The sequence below is a fragment of the Rissa tridactyla genome, chromosome 15 (genome assembly GCF_028500815.1).
Source record: "Rissa tridactyla isolate bRisTri1 chromosome 15, bRisTri1.patW.cur.20221130, whole genome shotgun sequence".
Lineage (NCBI taxonomy): Eukaryota > Metazoa > Chordata > Aves > Charadriiformes > Laridae > Rissa > Rissa tridactyla.
In genome coordinates, this window is record NC_071480.1 from 15,274,634 (window position 1) to 15,293,561 (window position 18,928).

Here is an 18,928-nt window from a genome sequence, read left to right on the forward strand (position 1 = left end):
TAAAACATATCTTCGAAGCCATCAAAACTCTGGTGTTAGAAGTTAGTCTATCCCACCCAAACGTGTTTCAGGTAAAAACTTGTATTTATTTTCCACACAGAGTAGCAGAAAAGCCTGGGCTGTCTAATGCGCTATTCTTTATGGTCAAGGGAGCTTTCACCGGTCTGTAGAACCGAACATAAGACCCTGCCTGTGTAACACCACTAATTTTACTGGCACAATTGTTTGTGCCACCGTATGGTGAGGTAGTTGGAAACGGTTCAGTTCCCTCACTCAGTAAATACAGACTTGGCAAAACCACTGAGGGAGGAGGAGGGGAAAAAGGCATGTGAAACTATTGCCTGAGGAAACCACCGCCGTATCACTTCTACTATAATCTACCTAAAGGTGAGTTGCCAAAAGATGACGCTTCTGGCTCAGCTTTCAGGAATTATTTTACATTACAATATAAATGATGTAGGAGCATAATTTGTTTATATTCATTCATTTTGAGCAGGATTTTCTGGAATGCTGGACAGGTAAAGTGGCTTTTTTTTTTAAAGTTCGGAATCAGTAACTTAATTTTGTATTTCTACTTCTCTTACAGTACTGTGTGCAAAAAACTTGGTGAAAAAGGATTTTTTCCGTAAGTAGCTGTTAAAATCTTATACACTTATAGATGGGATAAATACTACAGAGGTTCTGTACATCAGTGTTTGCAAATGATCATTGTATTAAAATATTTGCATAAAGAGGGTTGGGGGCTTTGATTCCAGGTTTAATTTCAGGGCTTCTAATTTTTTCTTAGGTGACACTTGTCACAGATTCATAATAATAATTAAAACACTGACACACTCTCTCTGTTTTTGATGGGGGGGGGAAACAAATTTACTCTCAGGCAAATTACATGTTTTTCAGTTAGTGCCACATATTTATTAAAATGTTCTTCATATAAGAACTTTCTGTCCAGCAGGCAGATCTACATCTTAATTATTAATAATCATGTCACAATACTTACCTACCCTGAAATTATATTAATTTTAATAATGTTTTGAAAGAAGTGCTAAGAGGTGGATGAAGGAGGCAGAAAGGAATGTTATTGGCTGTGTAGACAAGCACGCACAGATCACCCGTCTGCCGCCTCCCGGCTGGGAGTAGGAAGAATTGGAAAGATCAGACCCAAACCTTGAAAAGAATTTGAAGAAGGAATGGTGAAGAAATAGGTTGTAATTTGTCATACTTCTAAAACTTGCTTTTGATTTTTTTTTTTATTTTTGTATGGCTGCAAGTTTTCAGGTGTTTAACAGTTTAATAATGCCTAGAAAAAAGCCCTCAAGATTTGAAATCTGTGGTAATACTCCTGCACTGAAGCACAAATCTCGCAAGGATGTTCCCACCCTACCCCACGTGCTTTGCCTTTATCCCCACGTGCTTTGTCTGAAACTTGTCTTGAGCCACTCCGCTGCTTGACTGGCTCCGTCGTGAGTCACCTGAGGAAGCGGAACTGGGACAAAACTTGTGCTACAGAAAATGTGAATAATGTCTCACAGCCTTAGTTCCTTCAGCTGACTCTGTGTGCATTCAGATGAGGGGAAGAATTAGTATGAGGGGGAAAAGGGCTAGGACCGCATGACTTAGGGGCATTAGTGGTGGGACCATCCCTTTTGGGGTCAGTTAATAGGTTGGTTAGAATAGCAGTAGAGTTAATTAGTAGGTTAGCTGCAGTAGAGCTAATTGTAGGCTGCTCTGCTCCTGCTTCTTTCCCGTCCTCGCCGCCTGCACCATCTTTGCACCAATTTTTGTTGATCAGCTGAGCCTATGTGAGTGGTTTTGAGGTACTAAGCTAGCAGAAAATGAAGTAGAAAGCTAGCAGAAAACAAGGTGGAGGTCAAAAGCAAGAATAATCTTGGTATAGGCAGTTGCCTGTAGTAACGATAACAACCGAAATCGTGATTGTAAATAATTGGAAGAATGCCGATCTGCTTTCTTTGCCTTTTGCTGAATTCTTTGTACACTGAGAATTTACTCGATCCTGAATTAGGAAGATCAACATGTTCAGATTTTTTTTTCCCCAAAGTGTTTGACTTGTACAACTTTTTCTTGGTCTATATCAGTGAAATAAATTGCTAATTTAGCTATTTCCTGTGCTTAGTATGTCATGTTATTCCCCTCATTAAATATGGCTCTCATTTGTGAATATAAGGCAACTTGATGTAAAATATTAAAAAAAATAAAATATATATATTGTGCAATGATACAGGACGTCACAGCATCCTGATCCATTCGCTAGTTTTTTTTTTTTTCCTCCTCTTAGGACTTCCTGATCCATTTGCTAAGGTCGTGGTGGACGGATCTGGCCAATGCCATTCTACAGATACTGTGAAGAATACACTTGATCCAAAATGGAATCAGCATTATGACCTGTAGGTGGTAACAGTGATAACCAAAGGTTTGAAGTGAAATCCTCTGAAGTACACAGGCATTGTCAGATGGTCATAGTACTGTCCTATTTTACAGCTTCGAAAATATCCCAGAAGTTATTAGTTTCAGTGAAAAATACATGTGTCAAAATACCACTTTCTAATTTCCCTCAAAATCTAAACACTAGACTTGGTTTCCTAGTGATGATGTCTGCAACATGCTTTACATGCATTAACATAGCATTGTTTTATTGTAATATTTTCATGCTAACACTTCTGTAAAATGAAGCAAATAATTGACAGTGTTTCCCTCAAACCGCTTTTCTCTTCATGCTGTTTTTGTCTGTTGCAGTGCTACAGTGTCTCTTCTTCTCTCTGCCTCTTGTTTTCTCTCCTTTATGTCATTTTCTGTCCCAAATGTTCTTCACGCTATAAATTGTTACATTGTTATCTCTTGAGCATCTTTCAGTGCTTTTGAGCAATATAATCCGTATGGCATGTATATGTCATGTTTTTCCTCTGTCTTTCTAAAGCATAGAATATTCTGTATAAGTTATTAAAGCTTTTTTTTTTTTTTTATTGAGGTTTCTCTGTGTTTGTGCATGCTGTATTTTCCCTGTCTTTTATCCTTTTTTTATCCTTTTCCTTGGGATGGAAGATGAGGAAGAGAAGTGAACAATTTTGCCTCATTGTATTCTCCTTTCTAGGGCATTGTTCTGATCTCTGACTCTTTTTCCCGTGGCTCCATTCCCTATGCATATTATTAGAAATTGTTTGAGCGTATTTATGTTAGCTTTGGACATCACCAAACCTAGAGCAAATCAAGTATTGGTACACAGCGAATTTCTTGTCCCCCTTCTTCCCAGTGAAGAAAAGCAGCTTGATAGGTCTTTCAGCAGAATGTGGAAGGCCTGATTTAAAGTGATGTCTTTACCTACTCTTTATTTGAATATCCAAGACTAAATATATGAAGTCATTGTTCATAACATTTTAGGACAGTATACAAAACATTTTCATTACTGCTTAACAATATACCGTAGGCAGTTTAGTTAAATAAGAGCACTTTCTCTGAGGAAAGCTATAGCATTAGGTTTTATTATTCAAACTCAGTCCAAGCTTGGATTCTGCATGTGAGACTAATTCATATTCATTAGGAAAATGGATATAAACCAAGTTTAAGTTCATGTAGAAGGAGTGGCTCTTTTTCATATTTAAAGAATTCTAAGTTAATTTGATTTTTTTACTGTTCTTAAACCTACCAAAATGTTGATTCATATAGAATGCAGATTTCAGACCTCTGCCATTCTGCATCCTCTCCAAGATTTGACCATCATTTGTGAAGATCTAGCTTAAACATATTTTTTTTTTTCCAACAGGCATTAATACTCTGTGCAGTGGTCTAATGGTGAAATCCGCAAGTAGGTTGCACTGATATTGCAGTTTACTGCCACCAAAAATGGAGGGTCCCCTTTCTCTCCTGTTTCAGCCCCTTTCCCAATTTGCTGCATGTGTTCATGCTCCTTCTCTTACACTGGCTCCATCTGGGTCTGGGTAAATGCATTCAGTTCACTTGACCCGCAGGAAGGTAGCTGGAGAGGGGAAAAAAACGTGTGTAATTGTTTGCCAGTTAAATGGGTTGCATTGGGTCAGTAACGGTGTGCCCACGTTAGCTTGCTTTGGGAGTGAGCTTTTATAGGGAGGCTCTCCATCATCACCACTCGCTGTCTTGTGGCTTCCTTCATGAAGCGTCTTAGAGTACATGAATCCAATTGCGTTGGATGGAGCTGGACCACAGGGTGCATCCCCTGAGTACCACCGATGTGCTCCTGCTGTAGGAGTGAAATGCAAGCATGGACTTTCATTGTTGTTTAGTTTGGTGGTCCCATTAGCGAGCATTAATGCATAGCTTTACAGGGATAAAAGGAGAGTAAGGTGGAAGGGAAGGTGCTGCCAGCATGACTCGAGTGCAAAGCCTTCCTATAACCTTTTTACAGCTAGGGAAGGGATGCTTTTGGAGGAGGAATGGTGGGCCATCATTTGGCAGTTAATCTGCTACTAAATTCTGTGTTGAAAATATCAGCGGTTCCCTGTGTCTTCCCCGGTATCTGCCAGTTGTGACTTGGTGTTTGAAGTGCTGTGGTGACAGTGACAGTAAGCAGCTGACAGGCATGGGTTCTAAAGGATGCCAAGTGCTCCATGGGCTACGGACTTGGGGACTTGGTGACTTGGTTCCCTTCTGGAGAAAAGCAGGAGCAGAGGACATGAGAAATATGGGAGGATGTTAATAGGCCATGAGAGTAATGGAAGAAAATAGTAAAACCTTAGAAAAAAAAAATCCTTTCTGGTTATAGTTTTCAAGGAAGAATGAAGAGAAGGGATTTTTATGTTGTATTATAGAACAAGTCATGCTTCTATCTGGATACTGTAGTTGTCTTAGCTTTGAAGCAAAACTGTGATTGCAGTCCACATCAGATTATAAAAAGCAGAGACAGAAATGGGGTTTCTGGAAGAATATTTTGCTTGGGCAGATTTGGGGCTTCTCTTGCTGGATTGTCCTAAGGAATTCGGACCGGTGTGAAATATTTTGTGTGCGGTGGTCTTTTTTGGGAAGAAGAACCCTAAAAAATCGAAGTTTTGTTTAGTTAGGATATTGTTCTCAATATGAATTACTTGTCCTGTAGGGAAAACTGCTTTGCTTGATTCTGGCAGTTGAATTCCCTCATGACAGAATTATACACAGCATTTCTAATCCAAAATAAAATTTAGCATTATGTCAGGCCTTGAAATTGAAAATAATCCTTTATCTCTCAAAATTTTCTTCATAATCATTTAACCCGTTTTATTGTCCTGCCTGTTATTCCTTACTCTGTGGACGTTTATTTCCATTTATAAACATCAGTCGCCTAGTCTGCAGTTCCTATTTAAAACAGCAGTAAAAGATTAGATCTCTTTGATACAAAAATTTGCTGCCTGGCTTTTATCTTAAGGTGACTTTACTGTAATGTACCCGGTGTCGGGTCTTAGCTTTTCATCTGCACCAGATATTAAGATAATTAACTTCTAATTTTGGGGGGAAAAAAAAAATAAAATTTAAATATATATGAATAGTAACCATCCTACTGCTAAGCATCTGATGGCAAACCTTATAGGTTACAGGGCTTAATCTTTCTTCTCATCCTTTAAAAATAGTAGGTTTTTAGAACTTCCTAACGCTTACCCTGACAACACGCCATCACATGGGAACGCCAGTCTCTGCCTTATGACGCTTCCACTGCTAGAGGAAATGCTTTGCACACCAAGCATAACAGATGGAGTCTCGGTGGCAGCTTGCCTGCTTCTGCCACCATGCAGCGTAGGAAATCAGCCCGAGGAAGGTGCAGTTATGTAGACTTTTTTGGAAAGAAAAATCTTGCTTTTTTCCTACCGTGAGGATCTCTCTTGTTTTTTAACTAACTGTAATAGGCTTACGTGCAGTAAAACTGTGTCTTGGCTGCGTTGGGTGGATTGAAGTGTCCGCAGCCTGGAATTTGTGTAACAGGTTAACACTGCTGCTAATCAACAGTCTCGTGTGTCATGTATGTGCAAATGGCACAGTAAGATGAATCTGTTGTGATGTATTTATGCAATAATGTCTGAATTAAGTTGTTAATTCTAGGGAATTTTGTGGCTTGCTAACCTGATTCAGCATAATAGATATTCTGTTGTATAAGATTTTTTTTAAAAGGACATCTGCAGTGTTAGAAAGAACAAAAAACGTTTTGCTTTTGCCTTACATGTTTCTTAACTCAGATCTTAGCATGAAAGAAAGCAGATGAATTAGTTAGTTGCTTAGATTCTTCAGTCTAGATGGGTGTGTGTAAGGGGAGGGGGGAATCTGGGAGGCTTTCCAGAAAGAATTGCCAAATAGTTGCTGTCTGGATGCAGTTTAATGTCAGGAAAATACCATGCTTGCCCTGGATGTATTCCCCTTTCTTATTTTCAGTCTTGTTTGTGTTTTGCCTATTGTTCAGGCCTTTCCTCAAAGCTTTGAATAACCAGATTTAACACATTTACAGACCTTCTCGCATTCAGAGCATATAAACACTACCTAAACCAGCGGTTCTGAAACTTAATAAATCCTCTTTTTTCCATTCGGTGATAGCATGGATCTCTCCCACAGCCTTCCTGTGCTCACCTGTGCCCCCTCTAGCCTACTCCAGCCCTCCCCACCAGCCTCTGCTCTTAAAGCATGAGAGTCATATGGTCTATTTATCTCTAAGAGAGATTTGTACCACGATCTCCACCAAAATCTAGTCCTGGTCCCATCTTTACTCTGTGCCCTTCAAATCTGCACCCCCAGGCCCTAGCGTGGAGTTGTTGCTCTCCTTCTTTGTTATACCTCTCAAATGATACCTCGCCCAAGTTCTACAACTCCTCCTCTTCCCAAAATCTCCTCGCTGCACGTTCTAGTGCTGTTTGGTGCCTTCACGTTCTCAAGCCCCTGCCCTAGCAGAGTCATCTTACTACCCCAACCCCCATTAGTTATTGCTGATGATCCTAATTTTTTCTCAGGGAGAGAAGGCAGCAGCTCTGGTTAGTGCTGGTTTAGAGAATCCCATCCTAGATTAGACTCCTAAAGAGCTGTCAAAGAGCTTTGCCTTCTTGACGTGGTGGTTTAGACCAGTTTGATGAAGCTGATGCCCTTTGCAGTTAGGTTGAAAGCGTTTCAGGGTCATGGTTAGCCCGTATCAGCAGATCTGGCCATTCCAGCTCAAGCACATCAGGTGCATAAGTCTTTGCTGAACTTCTTAGGTGGGTCTGTTAGGAACATCTGGAGTAGAAGCCCACTTTGGTGGCTGTTTGCTTGGTGTGTCTGCTTTTACAGTGTCTTGTAGGCTCAGCTCAACGTTGGACTGGGGAGGAGAAGGGAGCAGCCAGTCAGTGCCGCATGTCTATGCCGTGGTCCTGTCTAAGCCACGGCCTGTGGCTGGTTCTCTCCTGACCATCCCAAAGGCTCAAACACCCTTCGGTTGCTACCAGAGATGAGAGCAGTGTCAGGGTGAAGGAAGAGAGAAGAAAAAATCAGGATGATATTTTTCGTTATCTCTCTTCACACCTTCTTCTCCCACAATCTGAAAACAGCTGATATCTCAAAGTGTAATGTTAACAGTTATATTAGAAAAATTTCAGAAATTGGAAAATGGAGAAGCAAACTAAGTCATTTGTCCAGGTCGTAGAAAGAGTCTGTGTGACAGCATGGATTAGAAATGGGGAATTCCTGGCTTCCGAGCCCGAGTTCATACCTCTTGATGTTGCATTTTTCTCTCTTTCTGGAGGGAGTACATCTGGCTTGTGATCAGGAAGAGGTGTGTCTTTTTCAGGAAATATTTTTTTCCACTTTCTTCATTCTGCTTTTCTCTACCAAGCTGAACTCTTCAGGGAAAGAGTATATAATGCCGTGGGGATGAAAAGTCACTTGACATCAAACCTTCCTGAGGGGTATATTGGCTCAGAAGGAAATAACCACTTTGGCAATAAAATTATTTAGAGGAAGTTGCAATTCTCCCTGTGTTTTAAAAATTGATTAAAAATTGTTTAAGGTTCCAGTATGGCGTGTACTTGATTCTTGTTTAGAAGCGTTGAGAGTAGGCATTTTTCTTAAAACTTCCAAACATGCAGCTTTTACCCAGAGTCCTAATTTTACAGATTCAGGAAATACGTGAGTTAACAAAACGTATATGGAAATTGAATTTCCAGGTTTCCACTTCATTAATACTAATCCTGTTATCTCTGTTGAGGTACTGAAGCTGTGAAATGATATTGCTGATAGGGTAGAGTGGGGGGAAAAAAAAAAAAGCTCCAAGAACTTGAATTATGAGGAGGAAGAGAGAGGAGGCATCCAACAAATGGGGGGTTGTGTTTTTTGTCTCTGTTTTTTCTTTTTAAACTTATTAACTTTATTTTTTGGATCATTCTTTTTTTAATAACAAATAAAATTTCTAGCCCAGGCTTTTATGTTGAAACTTTATTGCCAGATGATGTAAACCAAATGTAACTTATCCACCAAATGAGTTGGAAATGTCAGCTTGTCCTACTGTCGCTCTTTAAATGCAACCATGTATTTTCATGCCTGAAATTATGCAGAAATATAGATGAAACATTTTGGTATAAAGCCAACTAGCAGTTACTGAACTATTTCTTTTCTTCCTTTGGGGGGAAAAAGAAAACAAAACACCAAAATGAGTTTTTATTTGGAAAATGCAGCTTGTCTTGCATATTTCCTTTAAATGTGTGAATCAGCCAGGCTTTCCGGTTCAAAAATCCGAGTAGGTTATAGTAGTAATATAGAAGTCCTCCCGTTTGGTATGGGTGGCTTCTGTCTGCATCTTAACCATGAGAACCTCACCCTGAAATGTTACAGTAATTCTTGGAAACTGTGTTGTATATTCAGCTGTTCTACATATTATTCAAACTGTTCTGTTATGAAATTGTGTTTAACCATATACCTTTGACTTTTTTAAAGCAACAAGGAAAACTGGAAAATTGAAGACAGGTCATGATAAGTCTTTATTTTTAAGTGCACCTAGCTTGTTCTCATGAGAATTTATTTTAAGTACATGAAACATTGTAGACTGCAACTATGCACGTGAATACCCATCTTCATCTCTCGTTTCTTTATGCAAAATTGGCATTGTCAAGGTTGTAAGGCCAAAAATCTGACCTATATATTTTGCAATCAGTTTACTATTCCAAAAACTTTGGGTTTTGTTTGTGTGAAGTTTGTGTTTTGTTTGTTTGGTTGGTTGTTTTTTTTAAATGTGCACTGGTTATTTTAAACCATGCTTATGGGAATGTGCCTACAGTTAGGCTTTTCTGTCTGCTATTTCTCGGGTCAGTCCCTGTCTGCAGGTGGGAAAAAGAAGTTGTCAAAGCTCTGCTTTTTGAAAAAGGAAAAAGGGGAGAAGTGTTAATTGAGAACTTACCTGATCACAGCTGCAATTTTAAGCCATGACAGTTAGTTCAATTGTTTGGTTTGCCAACCTTGACAGTATCATTTCTATCTTTATGAAAATATTAAGATGTTTTAAAGCCGAAAAAGTCTCAGTCAATGGGGGAGATGTATTTAGATGCTGGTTGAGTTGATCAGTTTTCCTTCAAAAACAAACAAAATGGCACTTGGAACTAAACTGCAGAATTTGTGGCCTGGGAAGGGAGAATTACAAGCAGTTCTTGGGATCTAAGCCATAGTTAAAATTCATTTTCCTCACGTTGAAATAACTATAATAATTCAGTATTGGCAAGAGCCGATTTATCTTAGGTGTTTTGAAATTGTCCTCTGAAAGCTTTGAAAACAAAAACTAGTTGACGACGTAATTGCTTCTGAAGAGCAAAGCTTCAAACAAAAAAGTAAAAATAAAATAGCCGACAGCGTCCAGGTTTCCCCATGTGGGTGAAATGCAGATCTGGGCTTTGCAAAGCATTTCCCTGGTCGTGCCGCGAGGAGGCAGCCCACGGGTGAGCAGGGGGCAGGCAGGGAGTGTGGCACATCTCAACTAAGATACTGTATGAGCCTTTTATTATACGTAATGTATGTTATAAACGAGGCCTTGCTGAAGTTTTCTTAATAGTAAAGCAGCTTCCTAAGGATTTGTTAACAGCAGATGTGTAACTAGGTTTGCTTTACATTTCCCCTGAGCGCTCCCAAGAGCTGGAAGTGAGGGTGAGCTGCGCTGCCTGCAGAGCAGCAGCAGATGAAGTGCGCAAAAGGATGCTAAACCGATAGTTTCTGTCATGGTGCTTGAACCACTCTGCCTGCTAACGCCGCTCTCAAACACGCACTGCCACGAGCATTGCCGTCTCTTTGGTTAGGCTGAGCGTAGGCGTGAGTCTGGGCTCAAGGAGGTGTGGTGACTGGGCCAGCCACAGCCTGGTCGTGTTACTGTGTTAAGCAGGTTTTGGTAGACTTTGGATTCACATGAATGCCTTCTTCACGAATCAGGATTTTAGGTTGGCTTGTATTCAAGTACACTCCTTCATAAGACATGCTTTCATTAAAGTATAATGTGTCCATCTTCTCTGAAAGATGACTTATTCTCTCTTGCCAATACAGTGCCTGTTAAATTTTTAATGTAATGGTTGATAATCTTTTTTTTCCCCCCAAGGTGATTTCTGGAGCATCTTCAAAGTATTCAGTAAGTGCCATTCACAGTACTGTTTTTCCACATTTTTCAGATATATTGGGAAGTCGGATTCAATAACAATCAGTGTGTGGAATCACAAGAAAATTCATAAAAAGCAGGGAGCTGGTTTTCTGGGTTGTGTGAGACTTCTTTCAAACGCAATCAACCGCCTTAAAGACACTGGTTGTAAGTAAGCTAAAGACTAGTGTTTCTTGTCTTTCAGACCAAACTTCCATGCACAGACGTTTTGAAGAGTGGCAGTTTTTGTTGTTTTTTATAAAGCTTGTATATTCTAATTAATTTAGTAGTTTCTAATGTTGGTTTGTGGCTGAGGATAGCATGGGTAGGTTAGAGAATGGAACTCACCTTTGGCTTTTCAGTTCCTTTGCCCCGTTACCATAGAAGTGCCGCAGCCTGTTGTGGATTGTCGAGATTGAACTTAATGTGTTGGAACTTTAAAGGAAGACAGATTCTCATTACCTTCAAATTATCTTTTTATTACCTTCAAAAATGCAAGTCTTAAGGGATAAATGAAAGGGGAGATCTATCTCGAAGCCAAATTCATAGTTTAAAAATTAATGGACCTTCAAAATTAAATAGTAAACTTTGTCATAAGATATTAAGTGCTTTATAATACTTCTAGTGCTTCGTATTTAATTTTTTAAAAGTTAATTAACATGCAAGATGCTATTTTCCCATTATCCTAATGGATGCCATTTACTTCAGAACAAAATTTGGCGCAGTGTTTGTGATGGAAGAGTCGTGCTTGGCTATAGAGACAATTAAAAAAAAAACAGTGACGTGCTGGTAGAGAAGCATTGTGATTTTACCTTTAATAATGTGTTCCTTGGTAATAAAGGCATAACTGAAGTTCTCATTTTTAAATATTTGTCACTAGATCAGTGCTTCGGTGCATTGTGCTTTGCTCAATTTGAAATTTTACCTATTTAGCATGGAACGCATGGGGTGATGCTGCAGGTTATCTGTGCTGTACTAATGAGTGTTGAGCTGGAAGTGCATTATGACAATGGCTGGTCTTTACAAGAGAAGAGAGTTCAAAATACTTTACGATCGCTTTAGGCATCCAATATAGGATAATGTAATTTCTTAGTCATCAGAAGAGCTTTGTGAAGTAGGAAAAATGTTACAGCAAAAGTATTCTAGTCTTGTTTTCTGATTTTAAAATAATGAAAAATGAAGTCTTGGCTGAAGATTTTTAGTTTTGCGTCCCTTCCCCCATCTCTTGAAGTCTTAACTATCCTGCACCAGGCTGAATTTTGTTCTGATGGTTCTTCAATGTGCCTTTCAGAGGCAGCAAAATACCGCGTGAGTTACGCTTTGTGTCCTTGTTTTGTAGATCAGAGATTGGATCTGTGCAAGCTTGGGCCAAATGACAATGATACTGTTAGAGGACAGATAGTAGGTAAGTAAAGGTTTTTATCTATTAGTTCTCTTGAAGCTTAATAGTAGCTATAGAAATACCCTTCCTAGATGTCAGTTTCCTGTAATTAACTTTTTTTTTCAAATTCTGTGTCTAGTGCCAGAGTCATTTGGACTTCAAGCTAGAAGTGTGTATGTAGAGAATTTAAAGAAAAAAAAACACAAACAAACAAAAACAAACAAAAAAAATCCGAAAACAAACAACAAAAAACCCACACAAACCCCCCCTAAGCAACCCCCCCCAAATATTATTATAAGTGTTAGGACAGATAAGACCATAGATAACAGAAAATTGATTTAGAAAGCTTTTAATTTCACTGTAAAGAATGGTGACAACTTGAGCCTGAACTCCTTGTGAAAAACTGATTACAAATTTCTTGGCCATTGAGAGTTCCAGCAAAGCTTTACTTCCTGTAGGTTTTGTGAAAGGGTAAAACATCTTGCTGCAACAGGAATGAGTTGTTGTCTGGGATGACTTGGTCAATTCATTTTGTGTTTTCACGGGTTATTAACAAGTCTGTCACCAATCTCAGTAACTGTGCTTTGTCATTCTGCTAACTCATAAACCTTAAATAACTTGAGAATTAAAAAGAAGCTGGCAAATTGAAAAACAGGTGTCCACAAACAACTTCATAAACACTCTGTCTGGTGCACTGTAAGTTGTTTCAGAAGGCAGCGTTTCTAGTAGGTCACTTAAGTCATAGAAAAAGTTGGTCAGTATAAGGAACTCGTTATTTTTATGGCAAGATGTTAATGAGAGTATTTGGACATAGGGGAAAGAAAAGTGAATTTGCATGCTCAGTTTTGTGTTAAATTACTAGATCAAATAATACCCAGGCAGCATTCTTGGTTTGTCAGCCAGGGAAAACTATTGGAATATCAGTCAGCAAATAAGGGCTTCAGTGCATTTGTTTGCTTTCCTCAAAGTGCTCTGTTGAATAACACCTGTGGCGTTACCTCTTCATGTTGCTTTAACCACCCGTCTAGCATCTGATCTGCAAGTGTTTGCACAGTATTAAGATAAAGAGTGAGGTGGCACAGGAGAGTCAAATGATGGTAGAAATGCGGACTTGTCAGTGCACTGCCGCCGCTTCAGATGATTCTTGAATATTAAATTTTCCATGGGAGCTTGCACAGAAGAGTACAGGTTAAAAAAGTTATTTTTCTAGGGTGCATTATGTTGTCAGTTTGGTTTGCTTTTTGGTTTTGCTCCAGTATACTGGTCCCCTGATCATTCACGCTTTATGCATGCAGTTTTGTTTGTGGGGTTCCTTTTAAGAGGAAACTGAACTCGCTTGTTCAGGGTCTGCTCTGCCCGCAGCAGTCCTTCAGATGTCACACCAGCAGGGACTGTACCCTCACACCGTGACGTGCTCTCATGCTGCCCTCCAGAGTATGCAACATGCATCCTTGTCATCATGACTCAAGAATGCTAGCATTAATTAAACAATAAAAAAAACAAACAAACAAACAAAAAAAAGCCACCCCAAAGCAGAAAGGTGTCAAGGCTGTTGGGATGCCAGGTGGGAAGCCTGGGGCAAATACCATGCAGTGTGGGCATGGCAGATACACTTCAGAGATAACTAGTTGTCAGAGATAACTAGTCAGCAATGTGGGCATAAACTAGACTGACCAGTTGGCTTAACCTGGTGTGATGATGGGAAGTGGTGTAGCCAGAGCAGCATTAGCTCTCCTGGCATGCTGCTGGGGCTGTCCCTAATTAGCAGGAGCTGCTGGATCATACATTGAACCTAGGAAAAACGCAGCTTGTCAGGTTACGGCGGAGACGGAGAATAAATCTGTAGTTTCTGCTTTCCTGTTATCTGTTCCTGTAATCTGTTATCATCAGAAAGGTCAGATTTCGTCCGTCATGGCTGTGTTTTAATTTAATGCATCCTTGGTAAGATTCCAGAGACTCCTGTCTTTATTTTATTTAAATTCTCGTTATTAATCTCCTTATATTCTTATCTTTCTTCACTAATGCAGTTTTGTTGAATGGATGAATGAGCCTGAGTAAAACTAGGTAATTCTGCTGCAGTAGTTAACGTGGTGGAGAAACCTTGATAAAAAGTAAGAAGATAGAATAAGTTATAAATACAGTCTCAGTTCTTCTAATGATAAACTGGCTTATATTAAGAGGCTGTGCAAGATCAGAAAACAATTTTAAAATGTAATTGATACCTTCAGCAGATGATAACCTTACGAATCAAGTGCGCAGTGGGTATGCCTTTATAATTTGGCACAGGGAGCAACGGGATCTTTCTCTTAACTACCTGGGGTTATCTTCGAAGGGGGGAAGAAGATGTGGATGGAAAGGGCACCTGAACTGTGTCTTAATCTTGCAGCTCTCTTCTGTGCCACCATTTTATTTCTGATGTGGCGGTGCAGAAAAACATGAGTCCTTACTCATTACAAAATGAAGCCGTGCACAAATTTTGGTCCTCACGTAGGCAAAGAGGAGGTAATTGCCTTTGTTTAGTTTCATTTTTGTCTGTGTGTATTGCTTGCCAAACCTTGCCTACATGCAACAATGTGAACTTGTAATGTGTGGGTTTGTTGCAGAATAAATATGTCATCTAAGATTGTGTTTTGGTTGAAGTTAAATTGAAGGTGTCTTTGGCTCTAGAAGTTGCTTTGTAACATTAGTGTTCATGGAAGACTAGGAATTAATATTGATTAGGAATAAAGCAGGCACGTACTGCAGGGCTCCCTGGGTTGGTCTGTTGAAGGCCCAAAATCCTGAGCTTCAAGACATGTTGTTACGGAAAATTTGGATTCTCTGGCAAAAACTGCCAGTACTACTATGTCTTTTGTGATCTTGACAGAAGTTTGTTTGTGTCTAGATTAAGGTCTGTAAGTTTATTTCACTGCATACATAAATAGGGCTTGAAGACAGTTCTCCAGAGGTACAGTAGTGCCACCTCAAGAAATGTGTGCCACAGCACGTATTTAGCTTTTTAAGCAATTGTTTTATTGTTAAAGGCAAAGCAAAACATCAAAAAAACCCAACCCCAACCCCACAGGAACACAAGTGTCATAAATTATTAGATTGGACACTTGCAAATTATGATATTGGGAACAAAAGCTGACTAAAAAAAATCATGATTTTCATAACTGTAGTACAAAAGCTTCAGGCATAAATATCCATTACAATGAAACATTAAAAGTAAAAAAAAAAAAGTAATACAGCTTTGCTGAGGGCAGTAAGAGCTTTTCGGGGTGCTAAGCACTGCTTTGTGTGAGTTGATCTGATTTCTTACCACTGGTGTTTGAAAGTAGCCAATAAACCAAACGTCTAGTGCTTCTTGCAGTGAAATTTTGCCTGATTGTGTGTGTGTACGTGTGTGTGTTGAATCCCGTGTGCACACAAAATACGAAAGGAGGAGTCAAAAACATACAGGAATTTCTTAGTTTAGTCCTTTCTGTTAGCAGTTCTCCCATTAGCTGTGCAAATGTGGCACTGTTCCCCGTGCTGTCCCAGCCCTGTGTGAGGTTAAGCCGCCCTGCTGCCGCCGGACAAGTGTCACAGTCCGTCTCATACGGAGAAAAGTTAATGACAGCTACAGAGTTAACTTCTTTTTCTTGCTTCGCTTGCATTCATATTTTTAAGCAAAACTTTTTGAAGAAAGGTGTAGAGAATTACATGTATGAAAACACACGCTGTTTCTGTATAATTCTCTTTGATTTGTGGGAAGGAAAAAATATCCAGAACGTGGCTCAACATAGTCCTGCAAGTAGTACCATTTCTCTTTCAAATATAACTGTAATTTGCATTCAGATGTCATATCTTTAATAATTCTTTTATTATCTTAATAGTAAGTCTTCAGTCCAGAGACCGAATAGGCACAGGAGGACAAGTTGTGGATTGCAGTCGGTTATTTGATAATGATTTACCAGATGGGTAAGCTGACATCGCTGTGGTGTAAATACAAATACAGCTCATACAACAGACTTTTGCAGTAATGAGAAGTCAGTGTACAAATAGGTTAACTTATTTTTATTCTCATACTCAGACATCTGCAGTTTTGAATTTAGGAGCAGGAGATAAGCCAGCTAGGATACACAGAATAGTTAATAATTTGACTGTTGACTTGTCTCTTCTTGGAAAACGAGAGGTGGTGTATATGTGAGTAAATGGATTAAAAAAATATACTTCTCTAAGAAAACATATGTCTTACAAATTATAGAACTGATAAACTAATATAACAGTAAATCACAGCCAGCAAACTGGCTTCATCCGTGCAGTAGGTTTGTAGCAAGGTAGTGAACACGGGCCTGGCCGCCTTCTGCCGTGCTGTGCAGAGGTGTACACTGCTATAAAAATGGATCACTTTTTCTTCCATGTAAATCATGATTGGAGAAGGTAATGTAGCCTGAGTTCTTGCTGTATTTACCTGCCAAAGGCTGAGTTTAGGATTTTGATTTGTCCCTGTGAGAATTAATGACATCATTAACACCTAAACCAGTTTTGCGAATACAGAAAAATGCAGTGTTTTAGGCTCTGGTGCTGTCATCAACTTTTTCAGAGCAAACACAGACCTTCTGAATGTGATTCTTGGCAGGTAAAGACAGGAGAAACTGATTTTTCAGATGATGAGTTTTGAAACATAAATTATCATCTGACCTAAACAGCATTCTTTTGTTAATTTGGAGTCTGGAGAAGTCAAAAACATTTTTAAAAATTTTAACTTCAAAACGTTCCTTGTATAAATATTGCTTACTTAATTGTGTAACTGCAAAGCTAGCTGTATAGCCTCCTGTATTTTGGAGTGCAAAAGTAATAAAAAGTCATGTTATTTGAAGGTGACTTTTTAATGAAAGCAAGTAGTGCCTGAAGATACTATGAAAGCACTTTACTAGAATCAGTGGTCAAAAGATGTTAAATGCATTATTAAACATGATGTTTTCAAGAAGCTTCTTTATATGGCTGTTTGGATTTAATTAGAATTCAAATAGTTATTGAACATGAAGGTGTGATATTGTTAATGATATGCCTGGTTCCAAGACAAAAGTAAGTAAAATCAGTTCTGAGTTGAACTTCCAGTTGTTTCCTGTTACCTTGTTCAGCTAACATGATTCATAATAGTGTAAGTCTTCCTGAGTTGGCATTTATGTTGGAAATATTTTGTGCCATGGTTTCCTGGAAATACCACTCACTGCCTTATCTCTCAATGTCTGAATTCTAGGTGGGAGGAGCGGAGGACTGCTTCTGGAAGGATCCAGTATTTAAATCATATTACACGAACAACTCAGTGGGAGCGACCAACACGGTAAGACATTCTTTAGGAGGCTGTGCCCATGACGAAGTTTGCTTGCTGACCAGGAGCACTGAGCACAAGCGATTCTAAGTGGCTCTAACGGGGTATTCAGTATTCCTCCAAGTCACTCTACAAACGCTGTATGCTTTTCTTCTCTAACATCCTCCTCCTTCAGTCTGCCTAGTATTTAACTCAGAAGAATCATTCTGACTAGATTTATTTTTTCCTCCCCTAACACTAGCATCTTTGTTTTCTGGTAAAGGTGCTATGGTAGACCTCTATAAATATATTCATTACAATGTGCAGACGTTGTAAGGATGAAGAAAAGAGATCATAAATAGCTGACAGACATTGTCCATGTACATGCTGTGACCATGTAATCCAGAACTTTTAAAGCTGATTGTTACAGAGCAAGTTTCGAAATCATGACAATCACCTTTTCTAATAACAGTAGATGTGTGTTGCGAAGCTGTTCCTCAAACCAGTTTTGCTGTTACCTGAACTGTAGGCAGTGTCATTTCATATTTTTCAGACTCTTCTGCAGACTGTCTGTGCCTTCAGACTGTCTCTTCTTTCCTCAGTAAATGTTATTTCAGTCTCTGTATGGGTATATTTGACTTAAAATAATCTGTAATGTTAATGCTGACAGCTCTGATACATATTTGCAGTTTTCTAGTGAGTGAAGGCACTGAACATCTTTTTAATTTACCTATCTGTATTTTTCCTGGTATGTTAAAATACCTATTCTAAGCTCTAGACATATTTACAGAAGAAAACCAAATGTAAAATATATAATTTGTTTCAGGGATTTCCTGCATCCTTATCAATCCCCCTTTAACCCATTTTAAATCCTTTTGAAAGCAGCATTGAGACACAAAACCATGTAATTCAGTGTTTCCTCTTGCAGTCAAGCTCTCAAGAACAACTGGGTTTATCTTACTTAGCCCTTGGTCACCATCCTCGCCTAATAATTTTCCCTAAAAACTGGAAGGAGTAACAAGGCCTGATCACTTCCTCAGCCATATGAAGGCAAGGTGGGAGAGTTTGGGCTGTATGCTCCTCATTTTAAAAAAATTTTTCTGTCAGCACTCTGTTGAAGGTGGGAACTGCTCATGTGAGCATTTGATATGATCTTGATGCTGCAGCATCATGTACTAAATGTCAGGTCAGACCCTCAGATAGGTGAGGAGGTTTACTAATTACTCTGGGATGAACCAGCGAGCGCTGAACAGAAGCTTTCTGCCCATCATCGAGGTTTCCTGCGCACCAAGTCAACTCCACAGTTCTGCCATCCGCAAAGATTTCCTGAGAGCCCCTAGATGAAGCTTCCATCCACAAGGATTCCCGGAGAGCTTCCATCAGGCGCGTTGTGTAGCCCTGTGTCCAGTCAGCAATGCGATTTTTCACATTTTTTCTCCACAGGCCAGCATCTGAATACTCCAGTCCAGGCAGACCCCTGAGCTGTTTTGTAGATGAGAACACTCCAATTACAGGAACGAACGGTGCGACCTGCGGGCAGTCGTCAGATCCCCGGCTGGCGGAGAGGAGAGTCAGGTCACAGAGGCACAGAAATTACATGAGCAGGACACACTTGCACACTCCTCCGGATTTACCTGAAGGATATGGTATGCAATTTAAAATATTTGAATTGTGTGTCTCCCAAGAAACTGGG

General features: G+C 39.4%; 1 protein-coding gene across 3 annotated transcripts in view; it reads left to right on the top strand.

The window, feature by feature from the left end:
• The window catches only part of SMURF2 (SMAD specific E3 ubiquitin protein ligase 2), a 66,745-nt gene that overhangs the window by 27,769 nt on the left and 20,048 nt on the right, over positions 1–18,928 (top strand). The window contains exons 2-8 of one of the 3 annotated variants that reach the window (XM_054221350.1): positions 587–625; positions 2,294–2,402; positions 10,611–10,744; positions 11,916–11,981; positions 15,815–15,899; positions 17,185–17,268; positions 18,679–18,881. In XM_054221350.1, coding sequence (XP_054077325.1) covers positions 587–625; positions 2,294–2,402; positions 10,611–10,744; positions 11,916–11,981; positions 15,815–15,899; positions 17,185–17,268; positions 18,679–18,881 — 720 coding nt within the window. Of the gene's footprint in view, positions 1–586; positions 626–2,293; positions 2,403–10,553; positions 10,571–10,610; positions 10,745–11,915; positions 11,982–14,343; positions 14,460–15,814; positions 15,900–17,184; positions 17,269–18,678; positions 18,882–18,928 lie in introns of those variants that run through there. The other 2 variants (XM_054221352.1, XM_054221351.1) reach the window with 2 other exon arrangements.